Consider the following 25,683-nt stretch of genomic DNA (forward strand, 5'->3'; position numbering starts at 1 on the left):
TCCGGCCTGAGCAGCAAGGCCCGGTCCATGGCCTGTACCTCTGCATCAACCTGGAAGGGCTGCAGGGCCTCACAGGGTAAATAAATTAAAAAGTGAAAGAGTTTTGTCTTGAAATCATAGCACCAGTTCCTTTTCTTCTAAGTCAAGGAGCCTATTAATGTTCTCCTGCTTCAGCATTTCAAGAGTGTACTGCAATGCTAAAAGGAAACATTGACAGGCTGGCATCAAGCTCTTCTCTGCTTCAGGGTTTTTTTTTACTTGTTATTCCCCAATCCCTTACTCACCACTTTGGGATCAACCTAAACATCTCTTAAGGAAGCCGTCTTTGACCTCCAGACACTGTTACTACCCTGCTGCTCTGTTCCCCTGCTGCACTGATTCATGGTGGACAGGCTGCCATCTCTCGATTCTTTCTGTGTTATTCTTTCCCCACCCCATAGAATGTAAGAGGAAAGGACTTGTCTGTTCCTCTTTCGTTCCCTTCTACACCTAGCTCCACCTCCAGCTCCTAAGACAGTGCCTTCCTCAATGCAAATAATAAATACTGGAAACTATTTCCTGGAATTTTGTCATTATTCATTTCTGTATCCCCAATTATCTCCCTCCTAATGGTAGTAGGAAAAGTTATTTATAGAATAAACATTCTCATGCTTATCACATGATTCCCTCTAAGATAAATGATACATATTTCCCATTCTTACATCAAATTTCAAAATATCCCCTATTCTATTTCCATTAAAATATCATTTGAAAAAATAAAAGTATGACTTATGTTCTAAAACAGTGATTTCTTAACCTTTATAATCTATCAACCACAGTGAAAGATATAATTCATTTACTATATATTATTCCACTACCATTAAGGTACTATTACACGGCATATATATTAATTTTATTCTCTAAAGTTAAAAAGTCTATTAAATTTTATTATGCCATAGTCTGAAGGTTTTGAGATATTGCCTGAGTCTTTCTGAGGTATCTCAAAAAGTGCCAGTCTCTTAAACCAGGGCTAGAAATGACTGCCTAATATTTTGGGTTTGTTAACGGTGCATATGATAGTCCAGCTATTTAGATATACTTAAGTCTTTTTTTAATGTGGTCCACATTTTAAAAAGTCTTCATTGAATTTGTACAACACTGCTTCTGTTTTACGTTTTGGTTTTCTGGCTGCAAGGCATGTGTGATCTTAGCTCCCCGACCAGGGACTGAACCCGCACCTGCATTAGAAAGCAAAGGCTTAACCACTGGACTGCCAGGGACGTCCTAGGCACTTTATATTTTAAAGAAAACTTGATTTTGTAGTACTTATTTTGGGATGAAATAAAGTTAGTCTGGCTGTTAGTATGAAGTACAGGATACCTAGCCAAATTCTTTCTAGATGATGATAGTTGGGTTTATCAATATTCAGACTTGCTCCTCTAAAACAGTCCCCAGGTGACTGCTCTTTGCCACATTAGCATCAAGTTCATGCGCAATCTAATTCTGTGAACCTACCTCCTACAACAGGATCCACAGGATGGAGAAGTCCCAATGTTGTTGTTCCATCTGGTTTTCTCCTTTCAAATTCACACTGCAAAGACCCAAAGTATTCAAATGGCATAAACAGTTTTATACATGATACATATGTATGTTGCTCACCAGAAAACCTCACGTTAGTTTAATCAAACTAATGTTGCAGGTGGCTATCATCATACTCATATCAACTCACATATATATACAGGTGCTGATGGATTAAAGAAATAAAGGTTAGAAAAATCTCAGAATTTTAAAAGAGCTGTGTGGGTGCTTAAGGCCACCAAATTCTGTTTAAACTATTTTTAAAAAGTATACTGAAAACCAGAGAAGGGAAGTGACTTACCTAAAGCCATGGATTAATTCATTTGGTTTTAGAACCGAGGTGCTAAACATGACTTCAAAAGATCGTGTATGTTTTCTTTTAATCTTAAAAGTATGTGGTTCATTTTCCAACGTTTGAACACATTGCTCTGCTAAGTCACTTCAGCCGTGTCCGACTCTGTGTGACCCCATAGACGGCAGCCCACCAGGCTCCCCCGTCCCTGGGATTCTCCAGGCAACAACACTGGAGTGGGTTGCCGTTTCCTTCTCCAATGCATGAAAGTGAAAAGTGAAAGGGAAGTCGCTCAGTCGTGTCCGACTCTTTGAGACCCCATGGACCGCAGCCTACCAGGCTCCACATCCATGGGATTTTCCAGGCAAGAGTACCAGAGCAGGGTGCCATCGCCTTCTCCGTTTGAACACATTAATGTCCTTTGAAAAAAAACCCAAACCCTTCTAGCCAGTAACAGAGGATAATATGAATTATGTACTTTAAAAACAAGTATATTACTACTTTTTCTTCTGTGAGTGCTGTCCTGAAGAGCTCTATGGCAGATATGCATTCAAAGTACACAAGCAACTTAAAAACTAAAAGTTTCAGACAACCCAAATCAGTAGGTAATGAAAAGAAAGGAAAAGCTCCATCACCTGACTATTAACAAGCCTCCTGGTCAGCTTTCCTCCAGATTCCTTAACGATACGGTCAATCTGCTCCTGCTCTCTTTCTACATTACTGCTTTTAAATTTATCTTCAAGCACATCTTTGTCTTTCCTGAAAGCACACATTAATACTAAGTAAAAAGAAAAGAAGAGGAGAAGATGAAAACATTAAAATGTAATTCCAAATATGAATACAACCAAAGTGGAGAAATTTGTGCTACTGACACCAGTTAAAACTTTGTTCCCTAATGACCTGGGAAGGGGCCCCAATGACACACAGATACTAAGGCAAGCCAAGTAGTTGGTCAGTTCCCTCCCTGTGTTCAGTGTTATTTGTTTTACACATTTTTCTTAGTATATTCATAAAAATGAACCATACCTCAAATATATTTTAAAAGCAGCAGCTGCTGCTGCTGCTAAGTCGCTTCAGTCGTGTCCGACTCGGTGCGACCCCATAGACGGCAGCCCACCAGGCTCCCCTGTCCCTGGGATTCTCCAGGCAACAACACTGGAGTGGGTTGCCATTTCCTTCTCCAGTGCATGAAAGTGAAAAGTGAAAGAGAAGTCGCTCAGTCGTGTCTGACTCTTCGAGACCCCATGGACTGCAGCCTACCAGGCTCCACATCCATGGGATTTTCCAGGCAAGAGTACTGGGGTGGGGTGCCATTGCAGAGGGGTGTACAATTTGTTCTACAATTTGATACACTGAAGTCCAACTTTTAAAATTTAAAATAAACATATATTACAATGTATAAATCTTAGAAATATAAGAAAAACCTGTCACAAGTTCACTAACAGCAGAAGTCCCAACCTGCTAACTAAACCTCTCTCCCAGAGCTGACAGCCAGGTGCTGGGCGTCAGGGCAGGTAGGCAGCAGCTGAGCGGGATGGACATGTACGCAACTGAGTCAGGCCATCGATAGCTGAGGGCTGGCAGGACCGTGGTTCACACTGCTCCCACCAGCTGACACTCAGTGGAGAACATGCACACATCTCAGTGACAGCCCGTCTGTTTAGAAGGCAGCTTTAACTGTGCTTAAGCTTAAGCGTGGGCTCGACCCCTTTGTGCAATGAGGTAATGAACATACAACTTTTTCTTAAACAAATAGCTCTATTAATATAAACTCAATAACAGCATGAGTCCCTCGAGACTATTTACTGGCTTTAAAACGACTTCCCTATAGAATAGACATTCAGAACTATTTTCTGAATTGTGTTTAGACAATTACAAACTGTGCTTTGTATGAGAAAAGGGGTGTGAGATCATCAAAATGGACTTTGACAAAGCCCAACCAACCATGGACCCAAGGCAGGCCCCCAAATTGTATTTTCTCCCATTACTGGCGTGGAAAAGACAGCTTAACCGTAATATTCCAAAGATTCTTTACTTTTTATTTTCCTTATTGGGGCTCTTGAAGCCCTGTGCCTCAGCATCTCCAGCATCGTCCCTCTCTCTTGGCCAGGAGCCGCTGTCCTCCCCACTCTGTGAGGTGTCTGTCCCGTCTCTCTGCTTCCGACTTTTCTGCAAGTCTGCCATGAAGTCTATGCTCTGCTTCAGGCTCTGAATTCTCTCCTAAAAATATTCAGCAATATTCTTATTGTATATTTGCCATTCATTTGTAAAGTAACGCATTTTCCCCCTTAAGAGTTTACACTTATCCTGTCATTAATTAGAAAAGAAAAACAATTAAATGTAATCCTACCAACAGAACAGAATAGTTAGGAACCAGGACAATAAAGTCTATTCCTTCAATTCAGATAATTTCCAACATAAGAGAAGGCTTTGCAACTTTACTACATCATCAAAAAGTTCACAGGAGAGAATGTGTGAATAAAGACTAAATATTCTTAGCAGTAGTAAATTTAAAGTTTAATAGTGTGTTAAAACTTCATATTTAATAGAACAGTTCATCTTTTGAAATTTAAGAATTATTAGATATTTAAAATGAGCATGGGGAGATCTCTTACATTTTGGTATCCTGGGATGATCACTGAGGACTGGCATTTTTCTGTGTGAAAACACGCCTCAAAGAGAAAAGGCTGCTAGCATAGTTTCTTTTTAAGAACTCATAATGTTCTAACCAAAGAAGTACTGTTTCTATTCTGTGAAACCGTGCTGAATTTTCCACTGCATCCCTTATGGCCTGTGGTTTCTGGACAAATGTTAAAGAGGCAGACTTGTTCCTAGCAACTACTCTGCCTTTTAATTCTGTGCTGTCAATGGACAAAATATGGAGCGTAGTCTCCTTAGGGCTACACAGTAACAGCAGGGAAGGCTTCTACAGAATAACAGAAACTAGAACTGGAAAGGACCAGAGGTCATTCAGATAAGAACAATGCAGCCCAGAAATGCTCAATGACTCAACTAAGGTCTCAGAACCACTGACTAGGAGCAGGCCTCTTGGATCTCATGATGGGGCCTTTTCTCATCATACTCTGCTGTGTTAGCAGTGCAGATTGTGACAGCCTCAGGAAATGGACCCTGCTAATTTTACTGCACTATAATTTTTAATTATATTAAAATATACATATATATATAAATACATATATAACATACAAATGCTGCTGCTACTGCTAAGTTGCTTCAGTTGTGTCTGACTCTGTGCGACCACACAGATAGCAGCCCACCAGGCTCCCCCGTCCCTGGCATTGTCCAGGCAAGAAGACTGGAGTGGGTTGCCATTTCCTTCCCCAATGCATGAAAGTGAAAAGTGAAAGTTGAAGTCGCTCAGTTGTGTCCGACTCTTTGAGACCCCATGCACATATATATATATATATATATATATATATATATATATATATACACACACATATATAGAGAGAGGGACAGTTTCCCTCATAGTTCAGTCAGTAAAGAAGCTGCCTACAATGCAGGAGACCTGGGTTTGATTCCTGGGTTGGGAAGATCCATCCCCTGGAGAAGAAAATGGCAACTCACTCCAGTATTCTTGCCTGGAGAATCCCATAGACCAGAGGAGCCTGTCAGGTTACAGTCCATGGGGTTGCAAGAGTTAGTCACAACTTAGCAACTAAATCACCATAATTTTTAAAATAATGTCAAAACTATTTAAGTAATGAATTTTATTGTAGACAAAGACATGGGTAAAGGAGAAAATAAGAACCTTGTTAATTTATTATCTAGACAGGAAAAGTTTTACCAGATTTAACATTCTAGTATTTTTTAAGCATTACACATATTAGCAAATCAGAATTATACTGAATAAGCAAATTTTCTTTCAGTTAATAAACTGTATCTCCCCTCTGTTTCATATAATAGTCTTTAAAATATTTTAAGTAACTGTACAGTATTTTATCCCATGTGTGTCCCATGGTTTAATTAATGACCCCCTACTGAAGATTTAACTTATTTTCAAGTTTCTGCTATTATAAATAAAAATCTCTAGGAATCCCTATCTCTTTAGAATAAATCAGAGGAGTAAAACAGCTTCCCTGGTGGCTCAGTGGTAAACAATCTGCTACAAGGCAAGAGACCCGGGTTTGATCCCTGGGTTGGGAAAATCCCCTGGAGAAGGGAATGGCAACCCACTCCAGTATTCTTGGCTGGAGAATCCCATGGAGACATAAGCCAGGTGGGCTACAGTCCATGGGGTCGCAAAGAGTTGGCCACAACTGAGCGACTAACACATGAGTAAAAATACTAGGTCAAAGGGAATGAATATATTTTAAGGCTTTTGATGTTTACTGTTAAACTGCTTCCCAGAAAAGTTTTAACAATTTTTAGTGTTTGAGCATCCCACCAGTGTTTGAAATTTTCTCTGACTCCTTGGCAAACTGATTCAGTTCAGTTCAGTTGCTCAGTCGTGTCTGACTCTTTGCAACCCATGAATCGCAGCACACCAGGCCTCCCTTTCAATCACCATCTCCCAGAGTTCACTCAGACTCACGTCCATCGAGTCACTGATGCCACCAGCCATCTCATCCTCTGTTGTCCCCTTCTCCTCCTGCCCCCAATCCCTCCCAGCATCAGAGTCTTTTCCAATGAGTCAACTCTTCACATGAGGTGGCCAAAGTACCGAAGCTTCACCTTTAGCATCATTCCTTCCAAAGAAATCCCAGGGTTGATCTCCTTCAGAATGGACTGGTTGGATCTCCTTGCAGTCCAAGGGACTCTCAAGAGTCTTCTCCAACACCACAGTTCAAAAGCATCAATTCTTCAGCACTCAGCCTTCTTCACAGTCCAACTCTCACATCCATACATGACCACAGGAAAAACCATAGCCTTGACTAGACGGACCTTTGTTGGCAAAGTAATGTCTCTGCTTTTGAATATACTATCTAGGTTGCTCACAACTTTTCTTTCAAGGAGTAAGCATCTTTTAATTTCATGGCTGCAGTCACCATCTGCAGTGGTTTTGGAGCCCCAAAAAATAAAGTCTGAAACTGTTTCTGTTTCCCCGTCTATTTCCCATGAAGTGATGGGACCAGATGCCATGATCTTCGTTTTCTGAACATTGAGCTTTAAGCCAACTTTTTTGCTCTCCTCTTTCACTTTCATCAAGAGGCTTTTTAGTTCCTCTTCACTTTCTGCCATAAGGGTGGTGTCATCTGCATATCTGAGGTTATTGATATTTCTCCAGGCAATCTTGATTCCAGCTTGTGTTTCTTCCAGTCCAGCGTTTCTCATGATGTACTCTGCATATAAGTTAAATAAGCAGGGTGACAATATACAGCCTTGATGTACTCCTTTTCCCTTTTGGAACCAGTCTGTTGTTCCAAGTCCAGTTCTAACTGTTGCTTCCTGACCTGCATACAGATTTCTCAAGAGGCAGGTCAGGTGGTCTGGTATTCCCATCTCTTTCAGAATTTTCCAGAGTTTGTTGTGATCCACACAGTCAAAGGCTTTGGCATAGTCAATAAAGCAGAAGTAGATGTTTTTCTGGAATTCTTCTGCTTTTTCCATGATCCAGCGGATGTTGGCAATTTGATCTCTGGTTCCTTTGCCTTTTCTAAAACCAGCTTGAACATCAGGGAGTTCACGGTTCACGTATTGCTGAAGCCTGGCTTGGAGAATTTTGAGCATTACTTTACTAGCGTGTGAGATGAGTGCAACTGTGCGGTAGTTTGAGCATTCTTTGGCATTGCCTTTCTTTGGAATTGAAATGAAAACTGACCTTTTCCAGTCCTGTGGCCACTGCTGAGTTTTCCAAATTTGCTGGCATATTGAGTGCAGCACTTTCACAGCATCATCTTTCAGGATTTGAAACAGCTCAACTGGAATTCCATCACCTCCACTAGCTTTGTTCGTAGTGATGGCCCACTTGACTTCACATTCTAAGATGTCTGGCTCTAGATTAGTGATCACATCATGATTATCTGGGTCATGAAGATCTTTTTTGTACAGTTCTTCCGTGTATTCTTGCCACCTCTATCTTCTGCTTCTGTTAGGTCCATACCATTTCTGTCCTTTATCAAGCCCATCTTTGCATGAAATGTTCCCTTGCTGTCTCTAATTTTCTTGAAGAGATCTCCAGTCTTTCCCATTCTGTTGTTTTCCTCTATTTCTATGCATTGATCACTGAAGAAGGCTTTCTTATCTCTTCTTGCTATTCTTTGGAACTCTGCATTCAGATGCTTATATCTTTCCTTTTCTCCTTTGCTTTTCTCTTCTCTTCTTTTCACAGCTATTTGTAAGGCCTCCCCAGACAGCCATTTTGCTTTTCTTCATTTCTTTTCCATGGGCATGGTCTTGATCCCTGTCTCCTGTACAATGTCACGAACCTCATTCCGTAGTTCTTCAGGCACTCTATCTATCAGATCTAAGCCCTTAAATCTATTTCTCACTTCCACTGTATAATCATAATGGATTTGATTTAGGTCATACCTGAATGGTCTAGTGGTTTTCCCTACTTTCTTCAATTTAAGTCTGAATTTGGTAATAAGGAGTTCATGATCTGAGCCACAGTCAGCTCCTGGTCTTGTTTTTGTTGACTGTATAGAGCTTCTCCATCTTTGGCTGCGAAGAATATAATCAATTTGATTTCGGTGTTGACCATCTGATGATGTCCATGTGTAGAGTCTTCTCTTGTGTTGTTGGAAGAGGGTGTTTGCTATGACCAGTGCATTTTCTTGGCAAAACTCTATTAGCCTTTGCCCTGCTTCATTCCGTATTCCAAGGCCAAATTTGCCTGTTACTCCAGGTGTTTCTTGACTTCCTACTTTTGCATTCCAGTCCCCTATAATGAAAAGGACATCTTTTTTGGGTGTTAGTTCTAAAGGGTCTTGTAGGTCTTCATAAAACCACTCAACTTCAGTTTCTTCAGCGTTACTGGTTGGGGCATAGACTTGGATAACTGTGATATTGAATGGTTTGCCTTTGAGACGAAGCGAGATCATTCTGCTGTTTTTGAGATTGCATCCGAGTACTGCATATCGGACTCTTTTGTTGACCATGATGGCTACTCCATTTCTTCTGAGGGATTCCTGTCCGCAGTAGTAGATATAATGGTCATCTGAGTTAAATTCACCCATTCCAGTCCATTTTAGTTCGGTGAAAAGAATGTCGACGTTCACCCTTGCCATCTCTTGTCTGACCACTTCCAATTTGCCTTGGTTCGTGGACCTAACATCCAGGTTCCTATGCAATATTGCTCTTTACAGCATCGGATCTTGCTTCTATCACCAGTCACATCCACAGCTGGGTATTGTTTTTGCTTTGGCTCCATCCCTTCATTCTTTCTGGAGTTATTTCTCCACTGATCTCCAATAGCATATTGGGCACCTACTGACCTGGGGAGTTCCTCTTTTGGTATCCTATCATTTTGCCTTTTCATACTGTTCATGGGGTTCTCAAGGCAAGAATACTGAAGTGGCTTGCCATTCCCTTCTCCAGTGGACCACATTCTGTCAGACCTCTCCACCATGACCCGCCCGTCTTGGGTTGCCCCGCAGGCATGGCTTGGTTTCATTGAGTTAGACAAGGCTGTGGTCCTAGTGTGATTAGACTGACTAGTTTTCTGTGAGTATGGTTTTAGTGTGTCTGCCCTCTGATGGCAAACTGATTAGTACCATTAAAATAAAAAAAATACTGGACTTTTCCTGGCAGTCTAGTGGTTAAGACTTGGAACTTCTACCGCAGGTGGCTCAGGTTCAATCCCTGGAACTTAGGGGTGGGATAAAAAAAAAACTGATTTTTAAAAACAGGTCTTATTTTAATATGTACTTAAAAATGTTAGTTTGATTATTTCTATATGCATTTAGTGGCCATTTGTGTTTCCTCTTGTGTATATCACTTAAGTCATTTTTTACCCATCTACTTCTAGTACCTGAAACAGAGGCTGGCATATAGAAGGTACTCAGTAAGTGTTGGTTAAATGAATGGGCTTGGATCACAAAGTTCTTGGTAACCTTTTAACTTCCATTCTAGAATTTTATAAAGCAGAACCTAGATTAGGAATATTTTCAAACTCAGAAAAAATAATGCATCAAATTAAAATAATTCAATTAGAAGAATTTTCTAAATTTCAACACAAGTCATGGAAAAAAGTTGAGTTTAATTAATTTTACTTTAAAAGCTGAATAGTCCAATACTTTGGCCACCTGATGGGAAGAGCTGACTCATTTGAAAAGACCCTGATGCTGGGAGGGATTGGGGGCAGGAGGAGAAGGGAACGACAGAGGATGATATGGTTGGATGGCATCACTGACTCAATGGACATGGGTTTAGGTGAACTCTGGGAGTTGGTGATGGACAGGGAGGCCTGGCGTGCTGTGGTTCATGGGGTCACAAAGAGCTGGACATGACTGAGCAACAGAATTGAACTTTAAAAGCAGTGTCTTCCTTTTTCGGTAACCAAAATGTCTCCAAATCAGCATACTGTTTATCAATTCTCCATTTTACAAATGATTAAAGGGTTGATTCTTTGCCATTTATTATTAATGGCTAACACCTATTTTGTTATACCTATACGTTTGATTCCTGGGTTGGGAAAATCCCCTGGAGAAGGGGATAACAGTATACCTGTAACCTATAGGTATAGGTATCGAACCTATACCTACTGAGCTCTCACTCATGAGGTATAATTCCGTGAGGTAAGTGCTACTGTTGTGCCATTTTACATGATGGTAAAACAGTTGAGAAAGGTTACATGGCCTGCCTAAGGTCACACAGTGTCTCAACAGCACAGCCAGCACTTGGAATTTGATTAGTCTGACCCAAGGTCACTATAAATATAATTTAGCATTTAGTATTTATTTAGGAGATCAAACAGTTATTCTTCATATGTCCACTCTTTATAAAAATAACACATCTACTAATAGTCACTATTTGTGTGTAACTGAAAAAAAATGATGAATGACTGCTCTACAACTTTTACACTGAATTAAAAACCAGTTATTTTTGAAAAGACACCATTCATGGAAGGGTGTGCTGGGCTCTCTTGGGAGATGTGCTATTAAAAGAGTAACTCAGAAGGTCTAAATTTAAACATTTAAAAATCACTGTTGTAAGAATCTCTCCCATCTAGGGTGGAGAGAATAGTCAACAGGAAGCAGTAACACAGGATGGGTAGGGCTCCTCAACAGGAAGAGATCTGAAGGAAAGGAAGACAACAGAGAGAGAAAGGGGAAAGTGGAAAGAAGGTTTTTTTGTGTGTTTGCAGCCAGCCCACCCCCAATAAAATGCAAGCGCTTCTGGAATCATTTGCATTTAGTATTAACTACATTATTTAAAGATGAGAAAACAGTGGTACATCAAAGTTGAAAAATTTACTTGGATATATTGTTTGAAAATCAAACTTTATTCTAAAAATTAAACATGCATATTCTGGAGAAAATACTGCATTTGTTGGGTGCACCTTTACTTCAAATACAAAAATAAATATTTGCAGGTTAAAAAAATTTGGTCTTGGATTCTGAGTATTTCTGCAAAGGATGGGATAAACACTTTATATTCCCCTTTCCTCTGCATATTTTGCCAAAGATGGGTAACTGGCTTATATTACAGCTTCCCAAGTCTTTAGGAAAGAGTGGAAATTGATGTTGTCTAAATATTAGGAGTACAAGAATGATCATCAATCTAAATGTTTTTCTTTCCTCAGTTAAGTGGATCCAACAATCTTTCAGAGCCAAGCACACAGACACCAAGACATCTGCACCCCAAGGCAATTCTTTAAACGTAAAACTGTGATACAGATGATCACCACAAAAACTGGAAAACCACGTGCACCTGCGGACGACTTGTCTTTGCTATCCTCCAACTCCCCTCAATTTCAGCCTGAGCTCTTGATTCCAATTTCTTTCTCTTCCTCATACCTGTTTCTTCTTTTTTTTTTTTTTTTGCAAAAACATTCTATCTTGTTCTTCTTGGTATACTCCCTACTCTAGCTCTTATCTAAAATCAGCATATTAATGCTAGCACTTATCTTAGAGACCTTCTTCTCTACAGATAAGAACACAGAGGCCCAAGGTCCACAAGTTAGTGGAAAAGAGATAAAACTAGAACCCAGTCTTCTGACTTCCTGCCAAGATAAGGTTTGTCTCAGTTAATTTTCCATGTATTCAGAGCTGTGAGTAAAACCTCACAAGACGTGATTCATCTGGTGAGTTCTCCTCCTCTTCCAGTAGATGCAAGTGATCACTTCAATTTCCTCAGCCACTGCTCTGCAATGAGACTCCTGTCAGTCTCTGCCACTATCTATGGCATCTCTGTTTTGACTAAGTTATTGTGTAAGCTTCCTCATGAAGCTTGATGATAATGATGTGTCCTCTACATACATTTCTCCCACTTCACACACCTTACTATCAATCGGTTCTTGTTCTTCAAGGGAGAATCTGCTCCTATGGGGAGGTGGCTTTCAGAAAATTACCAGTGATTGCTTATTTGTCTATTTCCTTTCTTTCTACCTGAAGGAGATCCTGTGCTTCACCAGAACATTAGCTTCCACCCCTGCAAAGGGAAACAGGGTGCTCTCCTTCCAAAAGATTTCATAACTCATATAATCTATCCTGTCTTGGAATTCAAGATGATGTCTGTTGCACAGTCAATATAAGTCTATCTAATGAATACCAACTCAACAGCTTCCAAATAAATAATTACAAGTGATGCCAATATTTATTTGTATAATTCCAAATGAGAGTCTTCCTGCTGTAATCTTCATGTTAAAATTTTTTTAAATTTAATATTTCCTACTTTAATATAACCTGTCTATAAAATAAAACCTGAACTGTATGGGATCTGTATCACTACGATGAAAATCAAAGGAATATAAATTTTATAATAATTATTATTTATGACAAAGAATTTCCTTTACCTGGCTAAGAATTTTCATCCCTGAGTGCAACAGCTTTTTCGCAGCTTTATAATAAATCGTCTCTGGTTTGTTGTAAATCATAGCATTAGTACACATTAGTTTGAAGTTATCCTGCAGAGAAAATATTAGGAAGGAATGCATTAAGACAAAACAAAGTACCCTCCTGTCCTGGTCTAAAATTACGCAGGTCCTCAAAAAGCTCAAAACAACAACCATCAAACAAACAAAAACAAACCAGTAAAAAAATACCATCTTTCCTTTTGTTTACTAAACAACATTAACAGCAATTTATTAAGTTTTAAAACTAACAAAACAAATACTGCAAAATTAATTTAAACATCCGACTACATTCCTTTACAAATTCTAAACATTCTATAGTAACTACATAAACTTTATAGATTCTGAGATAAAATTTTAAAATGGGTTTCTTCAGTATAATCTTATTGCACACAAAGAGGATTAGAAAATACTTCTATCTTACATTTAATAATTACTGAGTATTTCATTTAATTAAAAAAATCCTTAGTTTAAAAACAAACATCTTAATTATCCATTGATGAATTAAATATTTTATTTTGGATCTTGACTGAAAACTGGGACAATTGTAAATCATCCTAACAATATTTCCTACCAGAGTCAAATTAACTGAGCAAAAATGGCAAAACATTTACACTAATTTAAGTGTTTGGATACTATTATAAGCTAAATATAATTTGCAGAAAGTTGCAAAATCATGCCAACCTGAAATAAACCATACAACTTCAAAGACTTACAACATTTAACCAGAGTAGGCAAACTATCAAAACTGTACTTTTGGTTTAAATTTCAAAGTATGCACATGTGCTAGGGAACTCAATTCCACTGCGTATTTTCATGGTTAAGTAATTTTTACATTGTATAAATATGAGAGCGATTATGCCAAGGCCTTACTAAATAAAAATTATAAAAACTCAACAAAAAAGAATCTGACCCTCAGCCTCCTCTGAATTTAAAACATTTAAGCCCCACTATTTAATAACTAGTGATGACAGCCTAAAACATTTAATGTCCTGAAAATGGGTGGGCTGAATATTATTTAAAAGTACATGAGAAGACTGAGTCAAGTGTCACAATAAGTTTGGTGTTAAATTTAAAGCAGACGCAGTGTATGTGGGTCCTCAGTTCCTGGCCAAGTCTCTAATCCGTTAGGGTTTTGTTAGGTCATCATCTCTAGGAATCTGAGGAGAGCTATGGATCTACTCCTCAAGCGCACACATGTAACACAAAGGTGAACACAAAATTTCCCTGTAATTCTATAAAATTCCTGATCCCTCTAAAGGCTCACCCATGGCTACCCAAAAGACCCCAGGTTCGGAACCTTTGCTATAGATATTCTGAAAAGCTTTCATTCCATTAAAATTATTAAATATATATTTGGGGAAGGAGAGGCAAACGAGGGGAGACAAACTAGGTGACTACCATACTAAATGACCACTGGTCCTATAACTAGAAAACATACTGGATCATTCTACAGACTACAGGTCTGATCCATTACTTCATGAATCTTTTACAAATTACTTATTCATCTAGTAACATTTTTTGGTTGTGCTGGGTCTTTGTTGCTGCGTGGGCTTTCCTCTAGGTGCAGAGAACAGGGGCTACCCTCTGGTTGTGATACATGGACTTCTTAAGAGTCGTGGCTTCTCCTAATAGGGCACAGGCTCAACAGTTGTGGTACACAGGCTTAGCTGCTCTACGCCATGTGGGATCTTCCCGGATCAGGGATTGAACCTGCATCTCCTATCCGATCCCTGAGTTGGGAAGATCCTCTGGAGAAGGGAAAGGCTACCCACTCCAGTAGTCTGGCCTGGAGGATTGCATGGACTGTATAGTCCATGGAGTCGCAGAGAGTCAGACACAACTGAGTGACTTTCACTCTCATTCCTCCACTGGCAGGCAGGTTCTTTACCACTGAGGCTCCAGGGAAGCCCTATTATTCCATGAATCTCAACTGTCATGTGCTAGACTTTACTGGATTTTTGTGTAATGGCAATTGTTCTTTCATAAAGTTGAATGACCTTTCTGCATACTTCCAAGTATTAAAAAAAAAAAACCTCAAACAGTTTAATGAGCTGGATAAGCTAATTAAACATTACATGGGGCTATTGAATTTTCTTGAGAAAAAAATACAGCTGTATAGAAAACTCCAAAGTCAAAAAAACTTGTTCACTTTAATTATGATAAGTCTCGACCATCTGCTCAAAAACACTTAGCGGGCATACTTCCATTCTCTCTTGTCATCGTAAGGGAAAGATCAAAGGAAAGTTATTCACAGAAAGGAAAAAAAGCTGAAAAATTTCCCATTAAGCAATAATAAGATCAGAAACATGCTGAAATAAACAGTTTTAGCTTGATTTTCACCAGATGAAAAGTTGAGAAAATTTTCTGTTTCTCTGAATACAAGAGAATATAATTCAGGTTTTTCAGAGTGAAATATACATTCAAACTAATAGTAAAGACAGAACTAAATGCTAGTATTATTCATAAAATTCAGCTAATCAATGTGCATAAAAAAAAAAAAAAGAGACCAAGTAAAGATAACATTTACTGTCTTATTTTCCTTCTGTAGATGATTAGGGTCTAGCCCTTGGGTCAGATGAGAACACTACAATATTCATTCAGAAAAAAAAACAAAGGTAGAGTAGACACACTATTTAAACACTTGAGTTTATGGTGGTTTGGTACAGAGCAAATTAAAACAGAAAACACACGGCCCCTTTCCTTAGGATGATTAAAATGAAAAGCTTAACTCTGAAACCAGCATCTACATCAAGGCTATTCAAAGACAGAAAAATGTCAACTATAACACCAGGCATGTGTACCATCTTCGTGGCTTGTAGGTTCTTTACTTGTAATTTTAAAATTTCTTATTGCTGAACGTTGAAGAAACTATGCTAAAAAAAATACAGCCAAAGTGAATTCAGGGAGCAACTCACTTTCATCAAACTAGATAATGTAATTAAACTTCTGCTTGGTATTCCTCGACAAGCCGATTTATTCTCTATTTTACATGTCCAGAAACAGAAACTACTCTAAATCAACTTCCATTAAGATACTAACTTTAATATTTTGTAAAAATCTATAATGGAAAATAATCAAGAAAAAAATACACAGCCCAATCACTTTGTGGTACACCTGAAACCAATACAACATTGTAAATCAACTATACTTCAATTAAAAAACTATCAATTTTACCTGTATTCATCTGAAATTTAAAATCAAACATTTTCATTTTAAAGGTTGAGAAAGTATTTCATAGAACACATGAATTTCAAAATTTTACCAAAACTCACAAAATAATAAAGACAGCAGATGACTTATTTTGTCTGGTTTTCTATCACTAAGCTCAAACATGTTTTCTAAGACAAAAAAATACACATTTTTGGGTATTAACATAAACTTGAGAATGATTCGGAATACCAGACATGCAGATTTCTACAAAGACTTCCCATACACAGGGTCCAAAAGTTTGACTCTTAATTGAATAGATACTGTAGCATAGCTCAGTCTATTCTCCAATACAACATAAATAACAAGTTACCTTCAGTTCTTCTATGGACTGGTAATCATTGTTCTTGATCTTTTCTTTCATGGTACTAAAATCCATTGGGTGTTTAATGATCATGGAGTAGCCGGGGGCAATAAAATCAGTCACAGGAAATGAAAAGAAAGCACTTGGGTCTTTTCTGTGAAGACAGGAAAAAAGCAAATTTTATTTCTACTACAAACAAAATTACTGGTCAAGGAGTATTAAGTCAGAGGAAATCCTTCAGATGTAGAATTTGTAGCAGGCTAATATGTTTTTCACTAAAAACTGAAGTAATGATTTTAAAGACTAATAACTATTTAATAAGTTTCAGATGCTTTACATATAAATTGTACCCTTAAGACAGAATCTTTTAAAATATGCAGCTTAATTAATTCGCAACATCTCCAACACAGGGAAAGATGAAACAAAATAAGAAATCTCGACTAACTAAAAAATGTCTTGTACTCTGGGAGATTAATACTATGTATTTTTTATTAACCAGAGAAAAAGCAGAAGCAGTGACTAAAACGCACGTCTGCAGCCTTCCACACTGGCTTCTAGCTGGGCTTGGACTCTTGGCAGGCCACAGAGCTGTTGCGTCCTCATGAGCGCAGCTGGCCCTCTGTATCTGTGGGCTTCCCAAACGTGGATATGAGAGCTGACTGTTCACTGGACTGCTGCCATTTTCTGTAAGGGACTTGAGCATCCTTGGATTCTGGTACCCATGGGGGCTCCTGGAATCAATCCCATGGGGATACCGAAGGACAACCATATATATTTTCTTAAATGAATGGGTATAACTTCCTATCGTGTGTGTAGGGGACTGCTCAAAAAATGGACACTAAAAAGGTTATAATACCTCCAAACTTGAGACCCAGTGCTTTCTATCATAGGTTCTTAACCCTGCCTGTACATGAGAATCATGAGAGGCGCTTTAAAAAGAATTCCAGTGTGGTGGGAGGCTAACCCTAGACCCACTACACGCGAATCTCTTGCGGGAGGAAGAGTGGTCCAGGCACTGGTTTTTCTAGGGTTGAATTTTGGTACTTACAGGATAGACAGAGTTGAAAACCACTGCTCTATATGATTAGTTCATTAGACTGCTATTTTCCTCTGGAAATTTGGCATATCAAAGCTTTCTTACTCCAAATAACCACAGCATTAATAATGATTAAAAAGTCATAATAATGGAAACAATTAAAAAAAATAAATTTACCACATGCCGGGCACAGTGGTAGGGAATTGATGTATTTTTATATCTTATGCTCACAAAAGCCATCAAGGAGCTGGTATTCTCACTTAGAGATGAGGGTACTGAGGCTCAGAGGTCAAATTATTTGTTTTAGGTCATAAATCTGACAAAACACAGAGTTGGAATCTGAACTCAGGTGTGTGTGTATCTGCCTTGGTTCTTCCCAGCAGGACACCTAGCTGTAACAGTAAAAAATATTGAGAATAAGCAAAAATGTCCAGTTTGGAACTTACAGATCCAAATGCATACTATCCATAGAAGTTACTTGAATAACACCACGAAGCATCTCTGGTGGACCTCTTCAGACCAAATTATCTAGACTCCCTAAAATTAGTCATTTTAATATAGAGTCCGACTTGGTTTGACCAAAGATGCTATTACTAAACCTGGTCAATTACATTCTTTTCCAGTATCTGCACTGAGCCTCAAGGACCAAGAATCACTAAGGCTATTAAAAAAAATATGGCTCTAAGTTCTAATTCCCATAATGTTCTGAGCAATGTGCACATTCTCAGACTGAGAGAGACTGACAAGTAGATTTCTCTTACGGAGACATCATTAACTTATATTCTGGTCTTATACTGCAAGAAACAAAATTAAAAGGTAGCCAAACACTTTATAGTCAAAAATTCTAATTGAGTTGGAATGCTCAGTACTTACCTGTTTACTCCTTTGGGACAAGCAATGAATGATTTATTCAAGTGTAAAGACTTGAGATGTAAATTTCTCAACTGTTCTTTAACACCAAAAAAGGAAGAGAGGTCACTGATTTCTGATTTTCACTGCAAAACTAATAGGTGTTGAATACAGATAGCTTTATTTTAAAAAGTATTTATGATAAGTTCTGGGGTTGACATATAAGTCCAACACAGTCAGAAGAAATCTCACTGTATGAATGCATGCCCTATATCCTTGAATCCTCTGCTAATAATGTAGATGTCTTTAGGCTAAAACTTTAAATTCTGAGTGAACTGAGGTATCAAAATAAATATTTTAACAAGGATTAAGTTATTCTTTTCTCTTTTAAGAACTTCACATTGGTTTTATCAAGTTACTATACTTTTTAGAACAAATTTCTGCATTTAAGAGAGGGTACAAATCTTATTTATGGTATTTCGTTTCTTCTCCCAGACTTGGTAATTACGGAACACTCACAGCAGTGATAAGCAGCACAGACCTATAGAAGGTGTTTTGATCTGTTAGCAAAATGGAAATTCCTGTATTATTTAATCCTGGTTTAAAGCTTTAACATCAGAAGTTACTTTAGATTAAGGAAAAATCTGCCATTAAGAGGATTATGTAACACTCTTCAAGCTGCCAGTTAAAACAAACCAAATGAGAACATCTAAAAGTCAGCCTCTTGGAGTATTCCTATTGCCAGGCAAAATATTTATCATCCACTTTAAAATCAAGTACATTTGGATATAGGCCACAATATGTGATTTGAAATAATAATAATAAAAAGAAGTGGTTTGGATCCTCTATTTCCCATTTCAATTTCCATGTTATAAAAATGCTAGAAAAAAATTCACCTCTGCAGTTGTCTCATCAGTTGATTCAAAGCTTCTTGAAGAGGTGTCTGTTCTACTTCTAAAGCAAAGAAAGAAGAGCGTTTTAAAAGAGAAGATCTAGAGAGTATTGTTTAGCTTATTTTCTGTACATGACTTATCTCATACCCATCATTAAATTATCTCATACAGAAACTCCATTTATTTTTCAAATATGCTGAAGTAAGAGAACAAGAAGTTTGAAAAAGAAATTAAAGTTCTTAAGCAGTAATATAAGAAAATGTAAACAAATTTTTTTTTAAACAAATTTTAATTTAACAGCTTTTAAACTTTTAACTTTCCCTGGCTAACATCCTTAAAATAATTTCAGCTTCCTCATTCAGGCCAGTTAATTCAGAGTTATTCCAACCTTCTTGTTTGGCTAAAGAGCTTGCAAGAGGCTTCTCAGGAGGCAAGTCTAATCGTACAGGGGCCTGACACTGTAGGTCTTTTTCTGCCTCAATATCCATATGGTCACGATCTCGCTTTCTTTTATCCTCCTAAATGGAACAAAAAGAGATAATTTAGAAATATTTCAGAATTGATTCCTTTAAATCATTTGATTTCAGTGGAAAAAAATAAGATGCCACTGAAGATGATTAATAATGAAATCTTAATGTTATTTTACTGCCATCTACTGGGAAATAAGAGAATATCATGTTCATAAATGGGAGGGGAAAGTGCTTCTCTATGCTAGAATTAACTAATCAGAAAAATAATACTATTCATAGAAGCAAAATAACACACCAGGAGTAAATCTAATAAAAGATGACCAATTACCTTTTAGGAAAAATTGTGAAACATTATTGAAAGGCCATTGTGAAAGACCTGAATAAAGGAGATATACCATGTTCATGAACTGAAAGATAGTTCGCTCCAAAGTAATTTATAAATAAAATGCAAAGCCTATCAAAATTGTAAGACAGGATTTTCCATTAAATTTGACAAGCCAGTCATATAATTTATCTTGAAGAGTGAATCATCAGTACAGTCAGAACAGTTTGAAAAAGGTCACAATAAAATGTGTGCTATCAGTTTGTATAAAGTGACAAGACAACGTGGGTCTGACACAGGGACAAACAAACCTACGAAACAGAGACCAGAGAGCCAGAGCCAGACTTGTGCACACAGAGAAGTCCTGACAGACCAGAAAGTGCGAGGGAAGCCGCTTGGTCGAGCCCCATCCTGCGGCACGATAGATCAGCTACGAAAGGGTAGTGCTGGGCCAACTGGTCGTCCATGTCAGGTTAGAGCTCTACCTCATACCACACGCAAACGTAAGTTTTAGATGCGTTAAAGACTTGATTTTAAAACTCGACATAGAGTAAGAGAATCTTTATGACTTAAGAATGGAAAGATTTTCTTATCTATAAAAGACCAGCTACTGACTGAGAAACACAAATAAATCAAAATATTAGCAAAGATTACATAAAGAGCATTTATAAATTCATGTAAAAAGGCAAATAACCCAACAGAAAATGGGTAAAGGAAATCACAGCTAAGCCCCAGAAAAGACACGTAGAAATGTTAAGAAACATGAAAACTAGCTTCAAGATCCCTGGAACTCTGGGAATTATGAATTTAAAAACCGGAAGGTACTTCACATCTCTATGAGTGGTAAAAATTAAAATGTCTGAAAATGTCAAGTTTTGAAAAGAATGGGCTCTCATACCTTGCTGTGCACGTGTATGTGCTAAATCGCTTTAGTTGTATCTAACTCTGTGTAATCCCATGGACTGCAGCCCACCAGGCTCCTCTATCCATGGGGATTTCCCAGGCAAGAATACTGGAGTGGGTTATTTCCTGCTCCAGGGGATCTTCCCAAGCCGGGAACTGAACCTGCGTCTCTTGCATTGGCAAGTGGATTTTTTACCAATGACCCACCAGGGAAACCCACAACAACCTTTTACCCTACTTCTCAGTGATTCTACTCCTGGGCATATACCCTAGAGAAACTTCCTTTCACAACTGTACATGAAGAGATGCACAAAAATATTTACTTCAGCACTCTGTGAAATAGTAAAAAATTAGGAACAACTTATTAAAAGGAAAATCCTACTAAAAGGAAATACAATAATAAATTATGGCATATTTACATAGCAGGTAAAATTAATAGGCTAAAGTTACACTGTATCAGCATTTATTATGTTTAGAAATAATTTCTAGAGGAAAAAGTTGAGAACTGTTACAAGATCAGCTATGTAAGTTTTGAAAATATATAAAGTGTACTTTACAAATATACACAGAAGTAGTAAAATAAAACAAGTTTACATGTTATACACACCAAATTCATGGTTCTCTCTAGGGAATGAGGAAGAGGAATGGATTCTGGGAGGATACACAGAAAGCTTCACTGGTGTCTGTACTCTGATATCTTTAAAAAACATAAAACCAACCAAACGGCAAAATGTTATGTTTTGCTAAAGCTGAATGGTTGGCATCCAGGAAATAGGTTAAAAAAAATTTCTGTTTTTTGCATCTTAAAAATTAAATTTTAGAGTAAAATTGCCCCAAACTATCTATTTTACACTCCTGAGAATCAAGATTCTCAATAGGATCTTATTTGCTTGGTCTACGTCCTAATTTCTTATTCTAGTATCCAAAGCGGTGGTTCTCAAAGTGTGGTTCCCAGACTAGCAACATCAGCCTTATCTGGGAAATTCCTAGAAATGCAAATTCTGAGGTCTCATGAAGGCTCGCAAGTGTCGGCGCGCATCAGAATCATTTGAAAGTCTTGTTAGAGCACTAGTGATTAGGTCCTGTCCCCAGAGTTACCGATCCAGTGGGTCTAGTGTGCAGTCTGTGAATCTGCATTACTAACAAGTTTCTAGGCTATGTGGGTGTTGCCCATGCAGGGACCACACTTGGAACATCAGTGATACAGAGCTTCACATTCTATAGTCCAAAGCATCTAATACAGAAAACATGACTGGTTGAAGCTCCAGAGAACAATGTTATAAACTGTACTTCCTGTGCACTTGAGGTCAGTTTCCATTAAGTTGACTGGTGTCTTTTTTTATGGCCCTATGACATATTCTGGAGCAGTAATTTTTGACTCATGGAAGTTTTGTATCTTTTCCCCAGAAAAACTGGCATTAATCTTTTGTAGGTTGGCAGGTTTTGAACATCTGTTCAATGGAAAAAGACCTCAGAGAGAAGATCTCTTCCTGTTAAATGTAAACAGTGGATAAAGGACAGCTTGAAAGGCAATTAAGCACTCTCCTAGGTGGAAAGAACTAAGGCCTTAGTGCAAAAAGTCTAGAGTAGGGATTGGCAAACTTTTTTGGTGAACAACCAGGTAACATATAATTTAGGCTTTGTGGTCCATAATGTCAGTGACAACTATTAATATTAACCTTTGCCAGTATATCAAGAAAGCAGCCACAGACAACATAATGGGTGTGGCTATGCTCTAATAAAACTTTATTTTCAAAATCAAGTGGTGTTGGCTCTAGTTTGCTGACACATGGTCTAGAGGCTCAAGTTCTTGCTCTAGCTTCATCTTTAACACACTCTGACCTTCTTAGGCACTCACTGACTTTCACTAGGCCTCTTTAGCAGCTATAAGATAAGAGATTCAACTGCTGATATTTATTTAACTTAACAGTTTATGAGATGGTGAAATGACCATGAAATAGAAAAGCTGAAAAAGTACCAAAGGAAGGTATTATGTTTCTGAACTACCCCTATCTGGTAACTTCATCTAGTTAGCCTGGTCTACAGTAAGCACTTTACTATTTGGTATGGCAAGAGAATATAGCCTTCCGGGCTAGAGTCCAAAAGAGAAATAGAATATAAATAACATATACTTGGAAACTACCCTAAAGTGAAAGGAGATATTGTAACATGTTACTGCCAGACTAGAAATTAGGAGCTCTAGCTTCTAATTTACTAGAATGTAAACTTGAACAAGTTCTTCTACTGTTTCAGTCTCAGCCTCACCTATAAAACAAGAGGCTTTGATCCCTACAGTACTTTCTCCGCCTAACGCTCTGATGATTCCTACCTTCCAATTTTCTTTTTCATGATTCCAAAATACGACAGAATCCAATTGTTAACGTCACTTACTGAAAGTAAGATATGTAAAACCAGAAGTTAATACAAGTCTGGTTAATACAGCGTATTTTGCTAATTACACAGAGAAAACTAAACAGAAGTACTAGAGCCATTTAACTTCAGGTAGGAGGGTTTATAATTACAGTTTATAAAATGGGTTCAAATTCTGGCTTTGACACTTATTAGCTATGAGGTCATGGAATAACTACATAAGGTGGAGCAGGGGCCTAATTTCCTCATTCTTAAAATAGACACAATAATATATACAACATGTACCTTAGAAGCTTGTTTTGAGGATTAATAAGTGTATGTGAATTTTTAGCACAGTGCCTACCACATGGGCACATGGTAAATATTCATTTGTGCATTCAATAAGTAAACGGCATTCTACTGTGTGGACACACACTGGTGGATAAACAAACACAGCCCCGCCCTTAGGAAGCCGACAGTGTAAAATGAGGCAGACATTAAACAACTTGGTAAAAAAAATGCAGATTTCAAGGAGAGAATAACTGCTGGATGAGTCTAATTTAGAACTGGAGAAGTGTGGGAAGACTTCTATGAGGAAGTAGCATTTGAGCTGAGATCTCAAGGAGAGAATTTAGCCAGTGTGGGGGTGGAAGTCAGGGTGGAGGTGGAAACAGAATTCCAGGGAGAGTAAATATTCTGAGTGCATGTAGGCCCGAGGCAGAGGAGAGAAACAGCAGCTATTTTTGTAACTACAAGCACACTGCACTTACATCAAACTGGATTCCTATTTATCCATGACTCAATGGTAAGTTATTTTATTGATTTGTAAAACTTTTTTTTTTATTGAATGAAGTAACTCTTCGCTCATATCATTACTACTAGCTCACTGCACTATGTTACAGATAGACACGCTTGCCTGTTTCACTGGAGTTCCTGGTGGGGAGGGAGGGCTTCAAACGTTATTCAGCTCTCTACCCCCAACCTCAATAATGCCTAATACATAATATTTGTAGATTAATCAATCATTAAGAGATAGCATGAAGAAGGAACAAGAAAGCATGAGAATTACCAGCTGAAGTTCTAGGTATTATCCTTCAGATTGGTCACTTTTCAGAAGATGTATAGATAGATATCTGGGCTTTCTTGGTGGTTCACATGATAAACAATCTGCCTGCAATGCAGGAGACTCAGGTTCAATCCCTGGGTCAGGAAGATCCCCTGGAGAAGAGAATGACAACCCACTCCAGTATTCCTGCCTGGAGAATTCCATGGACAGAGGAGCCTGGCGAGTTAACAGTTCATGGGGTCACAAAGAGTCATACACGACTGAGTGACTTTCACAACAACAACAACATTCATAGGTATTGATGTTAGTCGCTCAGTCATGTCCGATTCTTTTTGACCCCGTGGACTATAGCCCACCAGGCTCCTCTGTCCATGGAACTCTCCAGGTAAGACTGGAGTAGGCAGTCATTCCCTTCTCCAGGGGATCTTCCTGACCCAGGGAGTGAACCTGGGTCTCCTGCATTGAAGACAGATTCCTCACCGTCTGATCCACCAGGGAAGCCTATATCCGAATATTGCTTCCAGTGCAAACTGCAAAACAATTTCAGAACTTTGCTTTAACAGTTGACTTTATAATTCAACGGAAAAAAATCACTTTTATTACTTTGAAGCTATACTTCATCTTCGGCCCTACGCTGAAAACAGCACCTGTCGCACAATTTAGCCCTTAGATACTTCCCCTAGTCCCCAAGGCAGAATGAGGAACACCATCCTCTGTACTCCCAGAACACTTCAATCATACCTCTGTTAGAATTTACCAGGCCATGAAGTTTATCTTTTTGTGTCTGATTCCCCAGCCTAACTCTGAAGTCCTATAGAGTAGGAACTGTACTTTATCTTTATTATTTAAGTCTAATATTATATGTAACAGGTTTTTGGCAGATATTTGCTGAATAAACAAACAAAAAATCCTTCTATCACAGGGCCAATACTACTCTTATGTCCTTAGTCAAGAGTCCTCCTTTTCTCTTGGAAGATCCTGTGTGACTAAGAGGATCACCTCAGGAAAGAACAGCCAAGCGGGGTTAAGTGGGGAAGATTTTCTGCTGACTGGAATAAGCCATAGCAGCCCTGAGATCCTGGGTGTGGCAGATTCACACAAAAGAAGTCAAGGAATTGTGTTTTGACAGAATTCCCACTTTCTTCAACAATTATCGTCATTCATTTCTCCTCTTGAGTAATAACCTATTTTACAGTTAACTAGGCAACAAAATAAGATACTAATAGTACCTACCCCATAAAACTGTGAAGTATTTAAATAGTAAAGAACTCAGAATGCTGAGCATAAACACTCAAAAGTCAGTTTTTACGAATATGTATGCCTCCTGGGACCCAGTACAAGACTTTAATAAAACGGGAATCTACTGTATAGGAATAAGTTTAAATTTTCATTAAAAGTTTTATTTACATTAATTCAAAAAGATGTAAGACTATGTTCATTGCAGCAGTATTTATAATATC

General features: G+C 38.2%; 1 protein-coding gene across 4 annotated transcripts in view; it reads right to left on the reverse strand.

Annotated features, from left to right (window-relative positions):
* BRD7 (bromodomain containing 7) overlaps positions 1-25,683 on the reverse strand; it is a 50,112-nt gene that overhangs the window by 9,147 nt on the left and 15,282 nt on the right. For 3 of the 4 annotated variants that reach the window (XM_052655838.1, XM_052655837.1, XM_052655839.1), the window contains exons 3-9: positions 19,502-19,631; positions 19,117-19,174; positions 16,345-16,489; positions 12,765-12,875; positions 3,885-4,069; positions 2,485-2,608; positions 1,495-1,570 (exon numbers count right to left, since the gene is read on the reverse strand). In XM_052655838.1, the coding sequence (XP_052511798.1) occupies positions 1,495-1,570; positions 2,485-2,608; positions 3,885-4,069; positions 12,765-12,875; positions 16,345-16,489; positions 19,117-19,174; positions 19,502-19,631 (829 nt within the window). The remainder of the gene's footprint in view (positions 1-1,494; positions 1,571-2,484; positions 2,609-3,884; positions 4,070-12,764; positions 12,876-16,344; positions 16,490-19,116; positions 19,175-19,501; positions 19,632-25,683) is intronic. The other variant, XM_052655840.1, reaches the window with a different exon arrangement.

The sequence above is a fragment of the Budorcas taxicolor genome, chromosome 18, assembly GCF_023091745.1.
Source record: "Budorcas taxicolor isolate Tak-1 chromosome 18, Takin1.1, whole genome shotgun sequence".
Lineage (NCBI taxonomy): Eukaryota > Metazoa > Chordata > Mammalia > Artiodactyla > Bovidae > Budorcas > Budorcas taxicolor.